The sequence below is a fragment of the Mesoplodon densirostris genome, chromosome 6, assembly GCF_025265405.1.
Source record: "Mesoplodon densirostris isolate mMesDen1 chromosome 6, mMesDen1 primary haplotype, whole genome shotgun sequence".
NCBI classification, from domain to species: domain Eukaryota; kingdom Metazoa; phylum Chordata; class Mammalia; order Artiodactyla; family Ziphiidae; genus Mesoplodon; species Mesoplodon densirostris.
Window position 1 is genome coordinate 86,832,531 of NC_082666.1, and position 15,722 is coordinate 86,848,252.

At 38.6% G+C, this 15,722-nt stretch overlaps 1 protein-coding gene across 9 annotated transcripts in view; it reads left to right on the top strand.

The window, feature by feature from the left end:
- The window catches only part of LOC132492632 (transducin-like enhancer protein 4), a 152,681-nt gene that overhangs the window by 40,190 nt on the left and 96,769 nt on the right, over positions 1-15,722 (top strand). For 7 of the 9 annotated variants that reach the window (XM_060102362.1, XM_060102363.1, XM_060102357.1 and 4 more), the window contains one exon: positions 7,361-7,435. The exons of the other annotated variants lie outside the window; for them this stretch is intronic. In XM_060102362.1, coding sequence (XP_059958345.1) covers positions 7,361-7,435 — 75 coding nt within the window. The remainder of the gene's footprint in view (positions 1-7,360; positions 7,436-15,722) is intronic. 9 annotated transcript variants of the gene reach the window in all.

Consider the following 15,722-nt stretch of genomic DNA (forward strand, 5'->3'; position numbering starts at 1 on the left):
CTAGATACACAGCTTATGTTTATGCCCATATTTTTAAAAGCACAAAGATTTTTGAAGACCCCTCTCAATTGAAGGATGGGATATAGGAGATCACTCATAGGACTGCCATATTTTGTCGTAGACTTGCTGGAAGGAACATGCTGCTTGAAGCTGAAAAAGTTATTGTTAAGGAAACTGCTTCTCATAAGTGGGACATTTGTGAGTCCTTAAATTATAGTTCTTTTCCCCTCATCTATCTCAGACATACTCTTTTATGCATGTGTCTTGTCCTCAAACTGGAGAAAATGAGATCAGAATTTTTGACAGTCTGCCTCCCCTCCAAATCATGAAAGATATATTGGATAAGTCACTCTTGGTTTTGTGGAATTTTAAGACATCTCAGAAAAAGTAGCTCAGGTTGATTGCTTTGCAGCATCAAACTTGATCCATTTTTAATGTCTTGGGCCTCAGACCATTTCCAGCCACAGCCTGAAGTAACCTGAAATGTATGTACCTTACTGGACGGGGTGAGAGAACAGAAAGTGGTTCCTTATGACCAGTGGCTTCCTAATTCCCATTTGTTAAACCCGTGTTCATCGTTAGATTTGGAGCAATGGCATTATCCATCTTTAACCTTGTTTTCAGCAGGTCGTTACAACCAGTTTCTAGTCGTTCAGTGCCAAGGAGGTGATGGATATTGCCCTCCTCCCCTAGTCCTCTGCAATTCCATAGCTAAATTTTCTTGTTCCTTGAGTTCTATAAGCAGAAGCAGGCTGTTTGGAGGCTGTGGAGGAGCCCAGATTGGAGTGAGCAGCTCTTTTTGCCTTACATCTGTGAATATTAACAAATGAAAAAAAGAAGAATTCAAATCATTCTTTTGAGCACATTTAACCAAAGTTCTCTGATCATTAGAATTTTTAGGAGTGCAAATTTTAAGCCGCCTTTCTACTTTTATTCTTATATTTACCTAGAGAAAAGGGAACATTCCAACTTAAATTCTTTCTGGTGCAAATTTAATTTTTAATTTTAACTAACTCAAAACTGTGTTTTTATTGCCTTGTTAGCTTTTCTAATGAGTAGTAGTTGTGTTTTCTCCAGAATTCTGTAGGTTAATTTGGGTGTTCTACATTGCATTTAAATAGTAGAAAATAATACACAATTACATAGTAGTGATAATATGCATTTAAGTTCCAATAGGCTAAGATAGCCAGTCAAATCAATGAATTTCTATTTTGGACTTTCCATAAATTTGGTCCTTTTAATTGGATGGAAAACAAACCCTTTCGCTGTGTTATGAGATACGGTTGTATGTCAAGTGCTGTTTATTTGGCACCTGGCTTATTATGGCGCTGAATTATTCTGAACCACATTTTGCATGTGTAGAATAATCATGAAATAGAAGTTGAAAAATGTGATCAGTCACTTTCATATTGTGCCTTAGGGAGGAAATGAACAAAATACAGTGGTTACATGCACCGGTGGTAGTGTTCTCGCCTCATAATGGCACCAGGTTAACTTGTCTTACTGCTTGTTAACTTTGTAAGGAATCAATGGCTTATGATAACATGGTTTGATGTAGGAGAGCTTGGCTGAAATCACCAGAGATCCCCTGATATGTATGCAGTGACACCCGTAAGACCTGAGATCATTCATTAAGTGCCAGCAGCCTTTAGAGGACATGTCTGCTTCCCAGCCAGGACCATTTTATCAGTGTTGGTAATGTGTTCTGACAGTGTTGTATATCTAAGGAATGTCCTAAAGTGACTAATACACCTGGATTGGGGCTTTAGAGGATTTGGACCAGTTTTCTAATTTTTACATTGGGCGGCCTTCCATTTAAAAAGTTTTTTCTCACAATGCTGAGTGAGGCATCAGAGAGCATAATCCTGTCCCAAGTTCCATGGTTGACAGATTGACTTGTTCTGCATGGCCGTGTGTTTGGTTGACAGTTGGATATTTGGTGAGATCCTTATGGCCTGCTTCCCCTCAGAAAATGAAAGATGGTTCTCAGGAAGGAGAACTTTTTTCTGCAGGTTTAAATGTGGGCCTCCTTCCAAAGGCAGCAATGCCAACTCTTATCTGTATGTGTCTAAAAAAAATTAGTGTGTATTTGAGACACTTGACTCATTTCTTTGACTTTCAGTTAGGTAGCGGTTGGATTATTATTACTGGACTTAAGCTTTAAGGTACCTTAAGTTAGAGCTGCATTGTCTAGTACAGTAGCCATAGCCATAAGTAGCTATCTAGATTTAAATTAAAATTAATTAAAGTTAAATGTGGTTAATAATCCAGTTTCTCAGTTGCACTAGCCACACTTTAGGTGTTCAGTATCCACCCATATGTGGCTAGAGCACAGATCTAGAACATTTCCAGCATTACAGAAAGTTGGAAAGCTCTGGACTCGTAGAGCTTATTGGACATATCAGTGAAGAATGCCTTGCCTGCGTATGAATGAGAATGAAGAAGACAAGGCCAAATGGTCAGTACGAGAAAGACTTTGGCAGCATTTCCCAGGGTGTCTCCTGAGAGCCTTAATCCCAAGCTCCATCCATAGCCAAAATTGTTTGGAAAGGCCTGCATACATCTTCACCCTCTTGAGATTTGAAGCTCTGAGAGGATGAGCAGTTTGCCAGGTATTAGCCAAATTACACCTTGTGAATTTTAAAATTGTATTTTGTATAAGTAATAACCTAATTTCTTGTGGGCCTAAATAACATTTCTTGGGATACCATTTAGGAAAGACTGACTAAAAGAGTTTTGGTTAAATTTATAGCTCATTTGTGTTAATAAACTTGGTAGACTTGCTGGAAAAGGCTCTGACTTAATGGATGTGGAGTGACACTTTTACATGGATTTGATCTGCTCAGGATCAAATTGTGTCTAGTCACATTGAACACAGCCAGAGGACTGGCCAAAAGGATGAGTGAGTCTCCTGAAGCCAGTGACCTGGGGATATTTAACCTGGAATAGAGAAAGCTGAAAACATGCATTATGCCATTTTCAAATACTTGAGGATGCGCTACTGTGGAGGAGAATTTAGAGGCAGAATCAAATCGTGTGGGAAGTAGTTAGGGAGCAGTCTTCTCTCCTCCTCCAGCCACTCATTCTTTCTCTTCCTTGATAGACAAGCTTCTTTATCCTTCAGGAACCTTATCCAGGCTGTTCCCTTTGCCTCCAGTTCTTTTCTCTCTGCTTTTCACTCGCGGAACTCTTGCACATTCTTCTGGTCTCAGTTGTCCGGTCCACTTCCTCACGGAATCTTCCTCCAACCCTAAGATTTGATTAGATATTTCTCTGATGAGTGATTTCGTAGCATCCTGTCATTGTCTTCATGGAAACTATCCTGCAACTGTAATTACAGAGCCTCTTGAATATTATTAATTCACTGTCTTGTTCATTAATCCTAGTTCCTACCACAGTGCTTGGCACACAGTAGGTGCTTAATAAATAATTGACTGAATGAATGAATGAGAAAACAAAGCCTTTCCTTGATGCCCCAGGAAATATGCTGACCATTCCTGCCAATAATCTTCCCTAGTACTTGAAATCCTACGTTCCTGTATTGTAAGATGCTCTCTTTGAATTGTGTGAGGAGGGGGGGCCATTATCTCTTGCTCACTTTTGCATTTCCACGTGTCAGGATAAGAATTTTAGTTCATTTTACATATCTGTCCTTACTACCCCTGTCGATAAGAGGGATATTAAAAAAAATTGTAAGTGGTGATAATAGTTTTTTAAATTAAAGTTTTTATTACAGGTACCAGGTCTATTGCCATGCCTCAAAGTATTGGCATGGCAGATACTGTCCTTGTAGTCTCTTCTGAGAAACATACGTTCAACATCTAAGGTATATATATATTCTAGTGGTTTGTTAATGCCAGTTTCTCAGCAGGCTTTGTTGGACTTATCAAAAGCTTATATTGTTTTAGTCTCGTGTGGAAAAAATATTCTTAACACTTCGAACAAGTGCAAAAAGTAATTTTATGATGATGAAAGTAGGCAAGTGATTTAACGTATAGAATTTCATTTTACTGGTCCTTTTTTTACAACCATGCTTGTATTCCTTAAATCACAGTATTTTATTGAGATGTAATTTACGCATCATAAACTTCACTCATTTTTTAGGTGTACAATTCAGTAATTTTTAGTAAATTTACAGAGTCGTGAAACCATAATCAGAATCTAGGGTTTTTGTCTGTTCGTTTGGATTTTTTAAAATTACAGGTCACAGTATTTTAAAGAATACATATTTGAGGTTTTATTTCTTTATTTTTTTCTCTCCTCCAAATCCCAGTTAGAGGCCCCTCTCTCAGAGACCCTTGGCTTATTAATGTATTCCTAGTGGCACTTTATTTGGTGATGCTGGTGGAAAGTTCAGACGGGGAACTCGTATCTGAGTGAGCAGCTTGAGCAATGAGAGAGGCCACAGGACTCTTCCTCCTTCAGATTTACCGGGTCTAGAGTGGCTGTCACCACTTGTGGTGAGGCCACAGAGGAGACCAGCAGGAAGTGGGAGAGGAAATGAGACGTGGGTGGAGCGGGAGGAGAGGGGCGGATGGGGAAGGGGAAGAGACGGCAGACTCATGGGAAAGCCTTCACGGTTCTAAGAAGATGTGAAAAACTTGCCAGATTTTCTGAGTCAGAGAGTCTATATGTTGAAATTTGAAAGTGGAAAAACAATGCCTCTTTGGGTCCTCCTGCGAGAGTACTTTAGGGCTTCTCCTAGTGTTCATTTTTTTCCTTTGGGATCATTTGCCCTTCTTCATGCTTCTTCAGTGTGTGGTACAGTTGTTACTTGTGGCTGAGTGAGCAATGTCCGAGTGTTTCTGGTGCTTTCAGAGCACAAGGGGGGAGGAGGCATTCTTTGCCTTAGGGAGCTTCTGTTCAAAAAGTCCTTAAGCACCACACGATTCACGGTTCTAAGCAGAAATAGGGAAGTAAAATCCTGAACTACAGGTAAAGTTCAGATACGGTATTAGCCCATGGCCATTGCCATGAGAGAAAAGGAAGGAGCTGAATCATGACTTCCATTGTCATTTTAGCTTTTTAGCAAGAGTTTCTATAAAAGCATCTGATGTCAGTGTTAACGGTTCACTGGTGTGTTTCTGGTTTTCTCAGTAAATGTACCTGATTTTAATGCCAAGTCAGAAAGATATCCCCACTGCCTAAGGCATCTTTGCTCATCTTGGCAGTTGGAATCCAGTTTATGAAGCAAGAATTGAGCGATCTTCGTGGTAGAAAGGCCCTAACTAGATGTATTTTCTGCATTTCTGTCTCATGGAACTGTTCTTTGAATACTTAATGTAAAGTAGATGATATTTCAGTAATATGGAGAGGTATTTAAGTAATATACAGAAATGGCGGAGAGTAAGAGCTTTTAAAAACTTTAGTTGAACGAATGGGTGCGTGAATGGAGTGAGAGGTATGCATGTTGAATAAGTGTACATGTGTTCCTTTGGCTTTCAGTTTCATGGAAGTTTTGAGCAGCCATTTTTGAGTGGTGGAAAGTAAAAGGTAGAAAATTCCATAAAAATTTTTGTCCATAAACTCACTTTGAGTATTAGATAATTCCCAGAGTCATCCTACATGTTTTTTGCTTGTTTGGTTTTCTTGCTTTCCAAGTACTGCTAGTTGTCACTACCCTGACAACCAGATTTGTCCTAAATCTAAATATGAGCTCTGTGCTTGGCACATGGTAGATGTTCAATAAACATAGATGGTCAGGTTGGCTTCAAGAGAGAACAGCTATTACTGGCCGATTTATCAACTATACCTCTCTGTTCCTTCTAGTGTTTTCATGAATCTTTAGGATTTTTACTTTCAGAGAAAGAGGAAAATGAATTTTTTCACTTCGGTAAATACTTTATTAAAGAGTAAGGATGGTTGGAGATACCTATTATAAAGATTTTGGGGATTGCTTCTGAAGCCCTTGTTTTGAAACAGACTCTTAAAAAAATCAAGTTATATAGTTTAATGATCAGAGTCCATTAAAAGTGTAAAATGCAGTGATCTATTATTTGACAGTTTTCCTTGCGTTATTAATAGGCATAAAATACACATTTCTATTAGGAAATCAAGGGTGAAAACACCGCATGTAGATAAACTAATTTAAAGCAGTTTCCTTTCCCATATCACCTCCCCCGCTACCCCTACAGAGCTGGGATGTGGAAATAGTGTCCACCCTAGTTAATCCCAGTAACTGTATATTTGGGAGCTTTTCAATGTAGTACCAGGTATGTCGAGGGGAATTGCACATATAACTGATGGCTTAGCTCTTTCTGTGTATTAAGCAGTATGATAGTTGAGCTTCGTACTCACTTCAAATCAGTAGAGAATGTTAGTGCATTTCTCAGCTGGGATCAACCGAAACAAGACTCTTCCCAGCCACAGAGAGGAGTACCTGTTTCACAGCACAGTCTCTTTGGCTCTTCATTCACTAAACCAAGTTGAAAAAAGTACAGAAGAGACCTATTTTAGACTGAATTGGAGTGTGTATGTACTAGAGTGTTCACGTGTATTTAGTTGGGAATAATATTTACATTTTGGGGGTACTGTATAAGCACTTGTGTGTGTCCAGATGTGAGTGCCTTCATGCAGAGACTTCTGTGCGATTTAATTTTTCTAATATTACTAAAATTATTAAAATCAGATCTTGCTTATTCTCTTTAGAACTTAATCGTGGTCAGAGGGATTTTCCTATGCTGTCCATCCTAAGTTTTCAAAAGAAAAATAACTTAAACTTGTAGGTTTTAGTTTTCCTATTGCATTAAAAAAAATACCTGAAGTCCTTAAACTTTACTGCTGGCAAGAGTTGTACATTTTTAATATCTTTTAAATATGCAGCCCTTCATGACAGGAATGAAAATATGAATGCTTTTTTCACGTTTACAGAAGAAACGTAAACGTTGAATTCCATATGTCCTTCTAGTGTCTTCTCTAACAAATACCAGGTGGAAACTTAATAAGTACTTGCAGGAAATATTTTCAAAACATGTCTTATGTAAGTGGCAGAGAAAAAGACAAAGAAAGCAGGTGAGATGGGTTGTGTTGTTTTGTTAGTATTTGTGGAAAATGTTGGGTCAAAGTGCACCACTGACTTGAAAGTAAAATTTAAGTTGCTTCTATCAGTTGTAAGGGAGCATCTTTCATGGGGGCGCAGGGATGATCCCTGCAGTTGGATGTCCAGTTACTTCTCAGCACTGTAGACACAGAGGTACCCTAGACATTTAGTCATCCAGCACCCAAGGGCTTTTATTTGAAATATGGAGACCCCTGAATCCTGTTTTGCATGTAATTAAAGTTAGAGGACATGTTAGGAAAAGCTGTTCTTGACTGACTAGAAAACAAATAATTGTATTCTGTTTCTGATCTTCATTTATAGCACCAGCAACAAGTGGTGCAGGCTGTGGAACGGGCCAAGCAGGTGACCATGGCAGAACTGAACGCCATCATTGGGGTACGTGGCCTTTCCATTTTAGCTCTGTTTGTTTTCAAACAGTGTTTGTTATCAGCTCTCTCTCACTCTCCTTTTAAATTTTGTTCGACCAGAGGGGCAAAAGGCAATAGAGGACCACAAAGTGAAATGAAGCACTTTGCCTTCAATCTCACATGAAATTTGTCAGGAACTGTGGACCTATTCTCACCAATTCAAGTTGACAGTGTTCCTGAAAAGTTTCCCCCTAAGGAGGCTGGGTAGTTCTTTTTCATAATATTTCTTTCCTTTGCAGTCAGCCTCTGTTGCTAGCCTATTGCCAGTAAAAAGACACACATTGCCCTGATGTTAAAATGACCTGATTTCTTTATCTTTCCTCAAATATAGAGTATCTTAATACCATTTTTAGTGAAATAAAATGTACATTTTCACATCTCCCTGCTACTCTTCCTCCCCTGTGATGAGTGGTTCTTTAAGGACTAGTGTCCATTGGTAGAAGAAATAATAGATGAACTACACCTTTTTGCAAAATCAGCGGCCCAGTTGGAAAATCCTTCCTAGTACCATTAACGTTGCATAGAAATCCTGCTGGAATTCATGGGTTTGAGCAATCACTCCAACTCCACTTATATTTTTGTTCTTCCCGATTAAGGTAACCAGTAATAAAATAAGGTACTACAACTTAGAAAGAATACAGGCAAAAAATCTTAGCTGAGAAAAGCACAATATTCACATCTCTGTTTATGCAGCTGTTAGGAGCAGTTCCTTAGGTTATTCTAATGAAGACACTACAACTGTAGTTTCCTCTTTCTGCCCCCTCCCAAATACTTGCTTTTGTGTATAGATTAGACACAAAAGTCTTCTCCCTTTTTTCTCCCTCAGTGTATCAAACACACTTTGAAATGCTAATTATTCCATTTACTTTCATTAAAATTCAAATTGCTGAGTGAAGATGCGGATAAGGGTCGCCGATAATCAATCTGAAGTGAAGATATTGCTTCAATTATGCTTCTGTCTTTTAACAAGGAAATCAGAACTCTGGGATGGCTGCCGATGGTGGTGGAGCAATAGTCTGATTGCAGCTTGTTTTTAATGGGCTATTTTGAGCTCTATTTTGTGTCCCTCTGACCACAAGAAAATACCAGTAGTAAATTAGAAGACATAATAAATGGAAAAGAGTAACCTTTATTTCCTCAGAAGTGTCCCTTGAAAAGAAGAGGCTGAATCAGAACAGGCCATGGAGAGACTCGTTTGTTGTATATTTTCTGTGTTCAGGGGGTGGTGGAGAGATGAGAGATGAATACATTTCACAATTAGTTTTTATTTCCAAAAATTCCAGAAAACGGCAGTATAAAAATTTCTTTTTTTTTTTAACGTTGAGAAAGCTTTAATTTTAAAGTTAGTGTATATGTATATACCAGCTGTGTTGGCTTGAAGCACATGTTGTATTCCTTTTGGGATATACTTCGATTACCAAATCTCCCAAGGTCACTAGGGATAGAACCTCCTTTTCTCACCCACTTTGCAGTCTGCTGTCGAAGGAGAGAATACGTGGGTGAGGACCTATAGAAGAGCTGCCTGGGTCATTTCTGGCTTGGTGTTTATTTTTGTATGAACTGCTAAAATACACGTAGCCATCCTACCTTATGTCTGGTTGGCAGCCCTTTCTAGGAAAACAGAATGCTTTTATGTTTCTCTTTTGAGTCTTATTAGTTACTGTCGGTATAGTGGTGAGATTAATCTAAATCAAAAACACATTGTTTTGTGTTGGATGTTGCTTAAAAATATGAGGGAAGATGTAAAAGCAGAACAAGTTCCCTTTCTTTGATCACGTCAAGTATATTTTTAATACTGTTTTATATCTATTTCATTTACATACTTTGTTTTGAATGGGATGGCAGATGGCCTTTTCTCAGGGAGAAGATGATTTATTAGACTGTAGCCGAGTAACTGACAGACATATTGTGTATATATGGATTTAATTATTAAAACAAAGCTAATTTAATTTGGTGACCTAAAAACTTATTTGAAGAACTAACTCAGAGCTACATGCTATCAAAGCAGCGTGTGCTGTAGTTGGTGGATCTGGTGGCAATTCCAAATTATTTGTATCTGAGCAGAAATGGAATCAAAATCACATCATCTGACTGTTCTGCAAAACAGATTGCAGAAATAGAAAAAACAAACCCAGCAGTTTTAGGGAGCCACAAACCAAGTGAGAAGGAAAGAGCCCCATTACACCCAACTCACTTGATGCATTTCTGTGGCTGCTGTTCTGTCTTTGTCTGTTTCAGCCCTGCTTAGTGCCTTGTGTCCAGTAGTTTTCAGTTGTAACATTGTGGAACTTTAAATGCACCTGCTGTTCTGTGTCTGGTTAGGCATGGCTGTGTTGTGAGGTGGTGGTATTTTGACCTGTTACCAAAAGTGATGAGAGGTCAATTTTAGATTTTTGTGACTTGATTTCTAGGTAGTCGTCAGTGATTTTCTGCACCCAGGGAATGAAAGTTTTCCTCCTGAGAGGCAAAGACCCACTTAAGCCCCTGCAGACCTTCATTTATTTCTCACTGCATATGTGTCTTGTTTTATATGTATGCACACCATCCAGACAAGCGCAAATGTTCCCAAATTTAATGAAATCTGATGAAGCACCTTTTTAACTCTGCAGTATTATTCTACCTTCATTGGTAAATGAGCCAAACCAGTGATCCATGCAGTTTAAATGCAAAAAGCTGAAGTGAGCCCGAAACCTGGAGAGACGGCTTGTTCTCTTGACAGTAAGCTAGTTGTGTTTAATGGAATGAAACACAGTTATAATGATTTCTTTCACAGGTCATGTTCAGTTTAAAACTGTTGATAGATTGAAATAAGTTAAATATCATTTATCTTTTATTTATAGGGAAAAACCCCAGGAAAATGCCTGTGTTGTTTTCTGTAGTTAATATTTCGTGTTTTGATTTGAATTGTTCGTATTTCACATTTCCTTGAAGCTTTCCCGGAGTTCCCTCAAATGGGCTGTGGGAACGTTATGCATCTAGTTAGATCTTGTCATGTGTCCTGCTAGCCACTGTGTTTTTAAATTAGAATCTCTGTAAGATCACACTGTTGGAACAACACACAAATTGTAGTTTTAAATCAGTAATATGATCTAATTAGAAATGATGTTTTCATTTCCTGTATTACTAAATTGAGTCATCTGACTATCTTAAAATGCTTTTAAATCCATTACACTATATTATCAGCACATGCTGTGTGAATGTGGTTATGTTTCATAAAGGAGGCTAAGTTGGAACCTCATAAGAATTTCACCAAAGAAACTACCATTAAGAAAAAAGTTCTGTTAGTACAAACATTGGAAAAGAAAATGTTTGGCTTGTAAAAATAGAAAATGGGGTTCCTTTGGATTCCTTCCCCCTCTTTTTTAACCTCTTTGAGGAAAGAAATGATAGAAATGTGCATTTTTAAAAAAAGTACATACACCCCCTTAAAAAATCCTTAAGAACAGGTATGCCATGGTGTTGTAGGAAAATTCAGTTTAGCACAAGAAATGCTGAACCTCAATTTTTAGCAGTGACATTTTAATGATAGGAAGTCTGCAAAATTATTTGCCATCAATTGTAAAGGCAATAACAAGCCTTGGTGGTTTTTCACACTCTCTGTGTTAAGTGCTTTCAGAATGACAGCGTAAACTGTGTTAGAGAACTCCAAGGAAGTAAAACTGATTAAAATGTTCATGCTTGAATGGTGCTGATGGAATAGTTCATTTGGACTTTCTCTACCTCCTGCAGCTCAAGCTGAAATATTAAAATTCAGTGGATTTAAATCTCTCTCCTCTCAGCTCTGGAAAAAAACATTACATTTTAATAGGTTTTAAACCCATAATTCATTGGTTTGGAGCAGCACTATTAAATCTATTTAAATATTACTTGTATTACTAAGGCAATGATTTAAATGACTATGCCTTTACCATTCTATGTGTTTGAGTTAGTTTAAAAAAAGAAAGACAGTACCCTTGGGGTTTTTTTCCTTCCTCTTAGCATTTTGTTTTATTGTCCTTGCCCTATGATTGGCCCTTAAATTGTGTGTGTGTGTGTGTGTGTGTGTGTGTGTGTGTGTGTGTGTGTGTGTACACACATATATGCATTTTAGATTGGCATTCTGGCACCAGGTCTTGCAGTATGACAGTTTTAAAATGGTACGTCCCTCTTTTTCCATTATAGATTTAAAAACAGCCATTTTAAGTTTCAGAGGCATTTAGATCCACCATCGTGATAATTTCCCTTGTTGTCTTTATAAACTAATTAGCCATTAGGCAAAAAAGCTGAAAGATATAAATATGTGTATATATTAAAACGTGTGTGTCTATGTATTTTCCCCGCCATTACATCACAGCCTCTAATAGCACAAAGTTCGAAATAAAATTAAAAATACAACTTCACTTTTTTGACAAAAGCAAAAACGTGTGAAGTATCTGAGAGCCATACTTTCTCTCTTCTGTGTTTGCTAATAAAGGGCTTTCCAGAGGTATTCTTAATTTTGCAGTTGTTGTACTCTTCACCCCTTTTGGGCACAGATATCCTGCAGTGCAGAAACGGTGTTGTCCTTCCTTGGCCCACCTCATACCCTCCTTACCTGCCTTTCTCTCTAGTCATTGCCACTACAACGTGTTTTCTGTGGCTTGACAACACCTCCCCTCAGCTGCACTGGGAAGCTGTTTCATTTCCCCAGTGCTTTTTGTGGGGAATCCAGTCCTCACTTAGGTGTGTGCAGCGTAGAAGAGTGAGGAAGTTTCTCCTCACTGTGGGGTAATCCTGGGCTCATATGTAAACAGTCAGTGGAACACTCCCCTCCTGACCCTTTAGTGGGCGATTCTGAGATGCTTTCTGCATACAGTCCTTCACAGAGGGGTCCCAGCAGGATGGAGTTCAGTTGCCTCAAGTAGTGATCAACTACCTTGTTTTGAGTTTTTCCCTCCTTCCCTGATCACTTTCTTCAGGCCCCACTCCTGTTTTGGAATCATTTTTCCCGATTAACTGCAGCCAAGCCCCGTCCCTCCGCTTTTCTGGAGAATCTAAGACGCTCAGTATTTGACCTCATAGGCCTCAAGCTCTTTAAGGGGACTTTCTGGTGTAGGTAGGCAGTTGAACTCATGTGCTACAATCGTAGTTTGTTGTGAGTTCTGTGCATAAAACATTTTCTTTAACGTCTCAGCTTTTACATTGTTTTTTAAATGACTACTTTTCAGTGAACTTACAGGTGAGCTTCCCTTTCTTGTTGTTCTGATTACTGTCGGTATTTTCTAAATGTATATTATATGGAATAAACTTTAAAACAAGCTATAAAATAGATTTCTGTTATATCAGAGATTTTTATTCCAGCTTTGTTACTGCCTTTACTCAACAGTGTGCCTGGAGCTTAAAGACTTCATAAAATATGCTGGCCACTGACTGCATGATGTACATAGATTGGTGGGATAAGGGTTGGGGGTAGAGGGCGGAGGCTGGTTTTCTGCAGTTGTAGGGCTTTGCTTACCTGCTCATCTAAGCGAAAGAAAGCAGTTTTAACGTCGTTCTACACATTCCTCTATCTTATATTGGTATGTGTGCCCCTCACTTTTGGTTGTTTACTTATTTATTTTTTTAACTTGTTCATTTACTGTGGATCAGGGGACTGTGTTATTGAGTGATGTAGTCATAATCTAATCTTTGTGCTATAATTTGATGAGGCTCTAAGAGGCAGTAATTTCCCTTCTCTCATATCAAAGACTCTCATATACTTAAGTAATTTTTAAACCCTGTCTCTACTTCAGAACTCCCTAAAAAACCTAGATAAAGAACAGGATTTCTAATCTGTACTTACTTTGTACACTCTGTTAATTTGTTACAAAGCTTCCCTAGAAGAAATTTCTCGAAGCTAGTCAGTTTTGTTGGTTCTTAATTGTTGCTAACCTGAAGTGCTGCTGTTTTGCTCCTGTTGAAGGGGGAGCCCTCTCTCCCTCCTTCCCCCTAATAAATGTGTTTCCATAGCTCCTGGTAGATATAAGCGCACAGTGTTACAGGAGTTGCAGAATCTGTCTAGGTGGGTGCATCTGACTTAGCTTAAAGCACGTGGGCTTCAGGCTTCCACTAAGAAGAAAGTGGAGTTTCCCAGAGCTGTGCATCTGCATTTCATTCACACCAGTGCACAGCAGGCGGAGCCTGTGTAGGGGTCCAGAGGACTGGTTGGGAAGTGTTACACAGAAAAGCAGGTTTCACTCAAGGCAGCTTGTAAGTTTGCACATTGTTATCCCTTTTTTATTGGTTAGTGTGGTGGTTTTTTGTTTTTTTTATTTGTTCCCATTTTGCTTCCCCTTTTCTAGTTCTCTTACTGACTTCTTCCCAGTAATGTTTCTATAAGCAACATCACCAACTCCCATCTAGCCAGACCTTTTCCCGCGTGGACCCAGCCTGCCTTGTGTCCCTCAAAGCTGGGAGAGAGGAGGCAGGCTCCCCCCAAACAGGCAATTAAAGGATTGATGACTTAGGCTAAGTTTTTTTGTTTTGTTTTGTTTTGCGGTACGCGGGCCTCTCACCGCTGCGGCCCCTCCCGCCCTGGAGCACAGGCTCCGGACGCGCAGGCTTAGCTGCCGCGGCGCGAGGGATCCTCCCGGACCGGGGCACGAACCCGTGTCCCCTGCATTGGCAGGCGGACCCCCAACCACTGCGCCACCAGGGAAGCCTAGGCTAAGTTTTAAGGACTGTTGGTGTGTGTTCTCCTCAAAGCTCCCTAGCATATCAGTCTCCCTAAAAATGCATTTGTGATCTTATCTCCTAAGGACTTTTGTGAAAAGGTTAGAACCTTTTATAGAATACTAAGAATAATTTAATGATTACATCTGCTCATTCATTCGTTCATTCATTCGTTGCAGCCCATTAAAGGGGCACATTTAAATATTTTTTTAATGTTTTCTGAAACATATTCTGAAATGATCCTCAGATTACATTTAAATCATCTTACTAAGGTTTTGGTGTTTGCAAGCTTTCTGATTTTATTTTACTACACATAAATCAACCTTAATTAGCACATTTTAATTTCAACAAAACTTTAGTGTCCAAGGATAGCAGAATAAGGAGAAACAGGTAATAGAAAATGTGGTAAAAATGAGGCTGCATGCATTTATAAATTTTTTTTTATTTGGAATTGGGAGCAATACATATTCATTATTAATATTCTATATATTTTAAAAGATTTATCAAGGTATAATTTACATAAAGTAAAATTTACCCTTTCTAGCTTATAGTTCTGTGAGTTTGACAACCCAATATAGTCATGTGACTGCCACCACTATGAAGGTACAGAATTTTTCTCTCCTGCCTTGCCCTGCCTCCCCAGATTCCTTTGTTCTTTGTAGTCAGTCCTTTTCCCTACCCCAGTCCCTGGCAACTGCCCATGATGTTTTTTCTCCCAAAGTGAGCCTTTTTGAGAATGTCATATAAATGGAATTATGCACTATGTAGCCTTTCTTCAGTTAGCATGGTGCATTTGAGGTCTGTCTGTGTGGTTGCTTGTATCAGCAGTTAGTTCCTTTGTATAGCTGAATAATATTCCAGTATGGATACACCAGTTTATTTAGCCATTCACCTCTTGCAGGACAGTTGGGTTGTCTCCAGGTTTTGGTGTTTGTGAATAAAGCCTGAGTAAATAATAACATACAGATTTTTGTAAATTTTGTAAGTTTTCCCCTAGAAGTGGGATTGCTGAGTTATATGGTTAGTGTATGTTTAAAGTAACCGACACACTGTTTCCCAAAATGACCGTACTGTTTTTCAGTTTTCACTGATATGTATGAGAGAAGCTTTGTTCCACATCCTCACTAGCACTTGGAATGGTAGGTTTTGGGAGTTTTTAGCCATTTCTGATACGTGTATAGTGGTACTTGTGTTTTTGTGCATTTCCATAATAGTGATGTTGAGTGTCTTTTTATGTGCTTATTTGCCATCTCTATATCTTCTTTGATAAGTATCTGCTCAAATCTTTGCCTATTTTTCTTGAGTCAGTTATTTTATTTTTATCAAGTATTTTGAACTTAAAAAAATATTCTGGACATATGTACTTTATTTTGCAAATATTTTCTCCCAATCTGTAGTCATCCTTTAATTTTTTTTTGATATGTCTTTTTACAAGTGGAAGTTTTGAACATTGATTGAGTCTAATTTATGAATTTTTTTTCTTTAGAGTCCTAACTTTTGACTCCTGTTGGTTCTCAGTAATCTCTGCCTCACCCACAACCACAGATATTTTCTCTTAGGTTTTCTTCTAAAAGTTTTATGTTTAG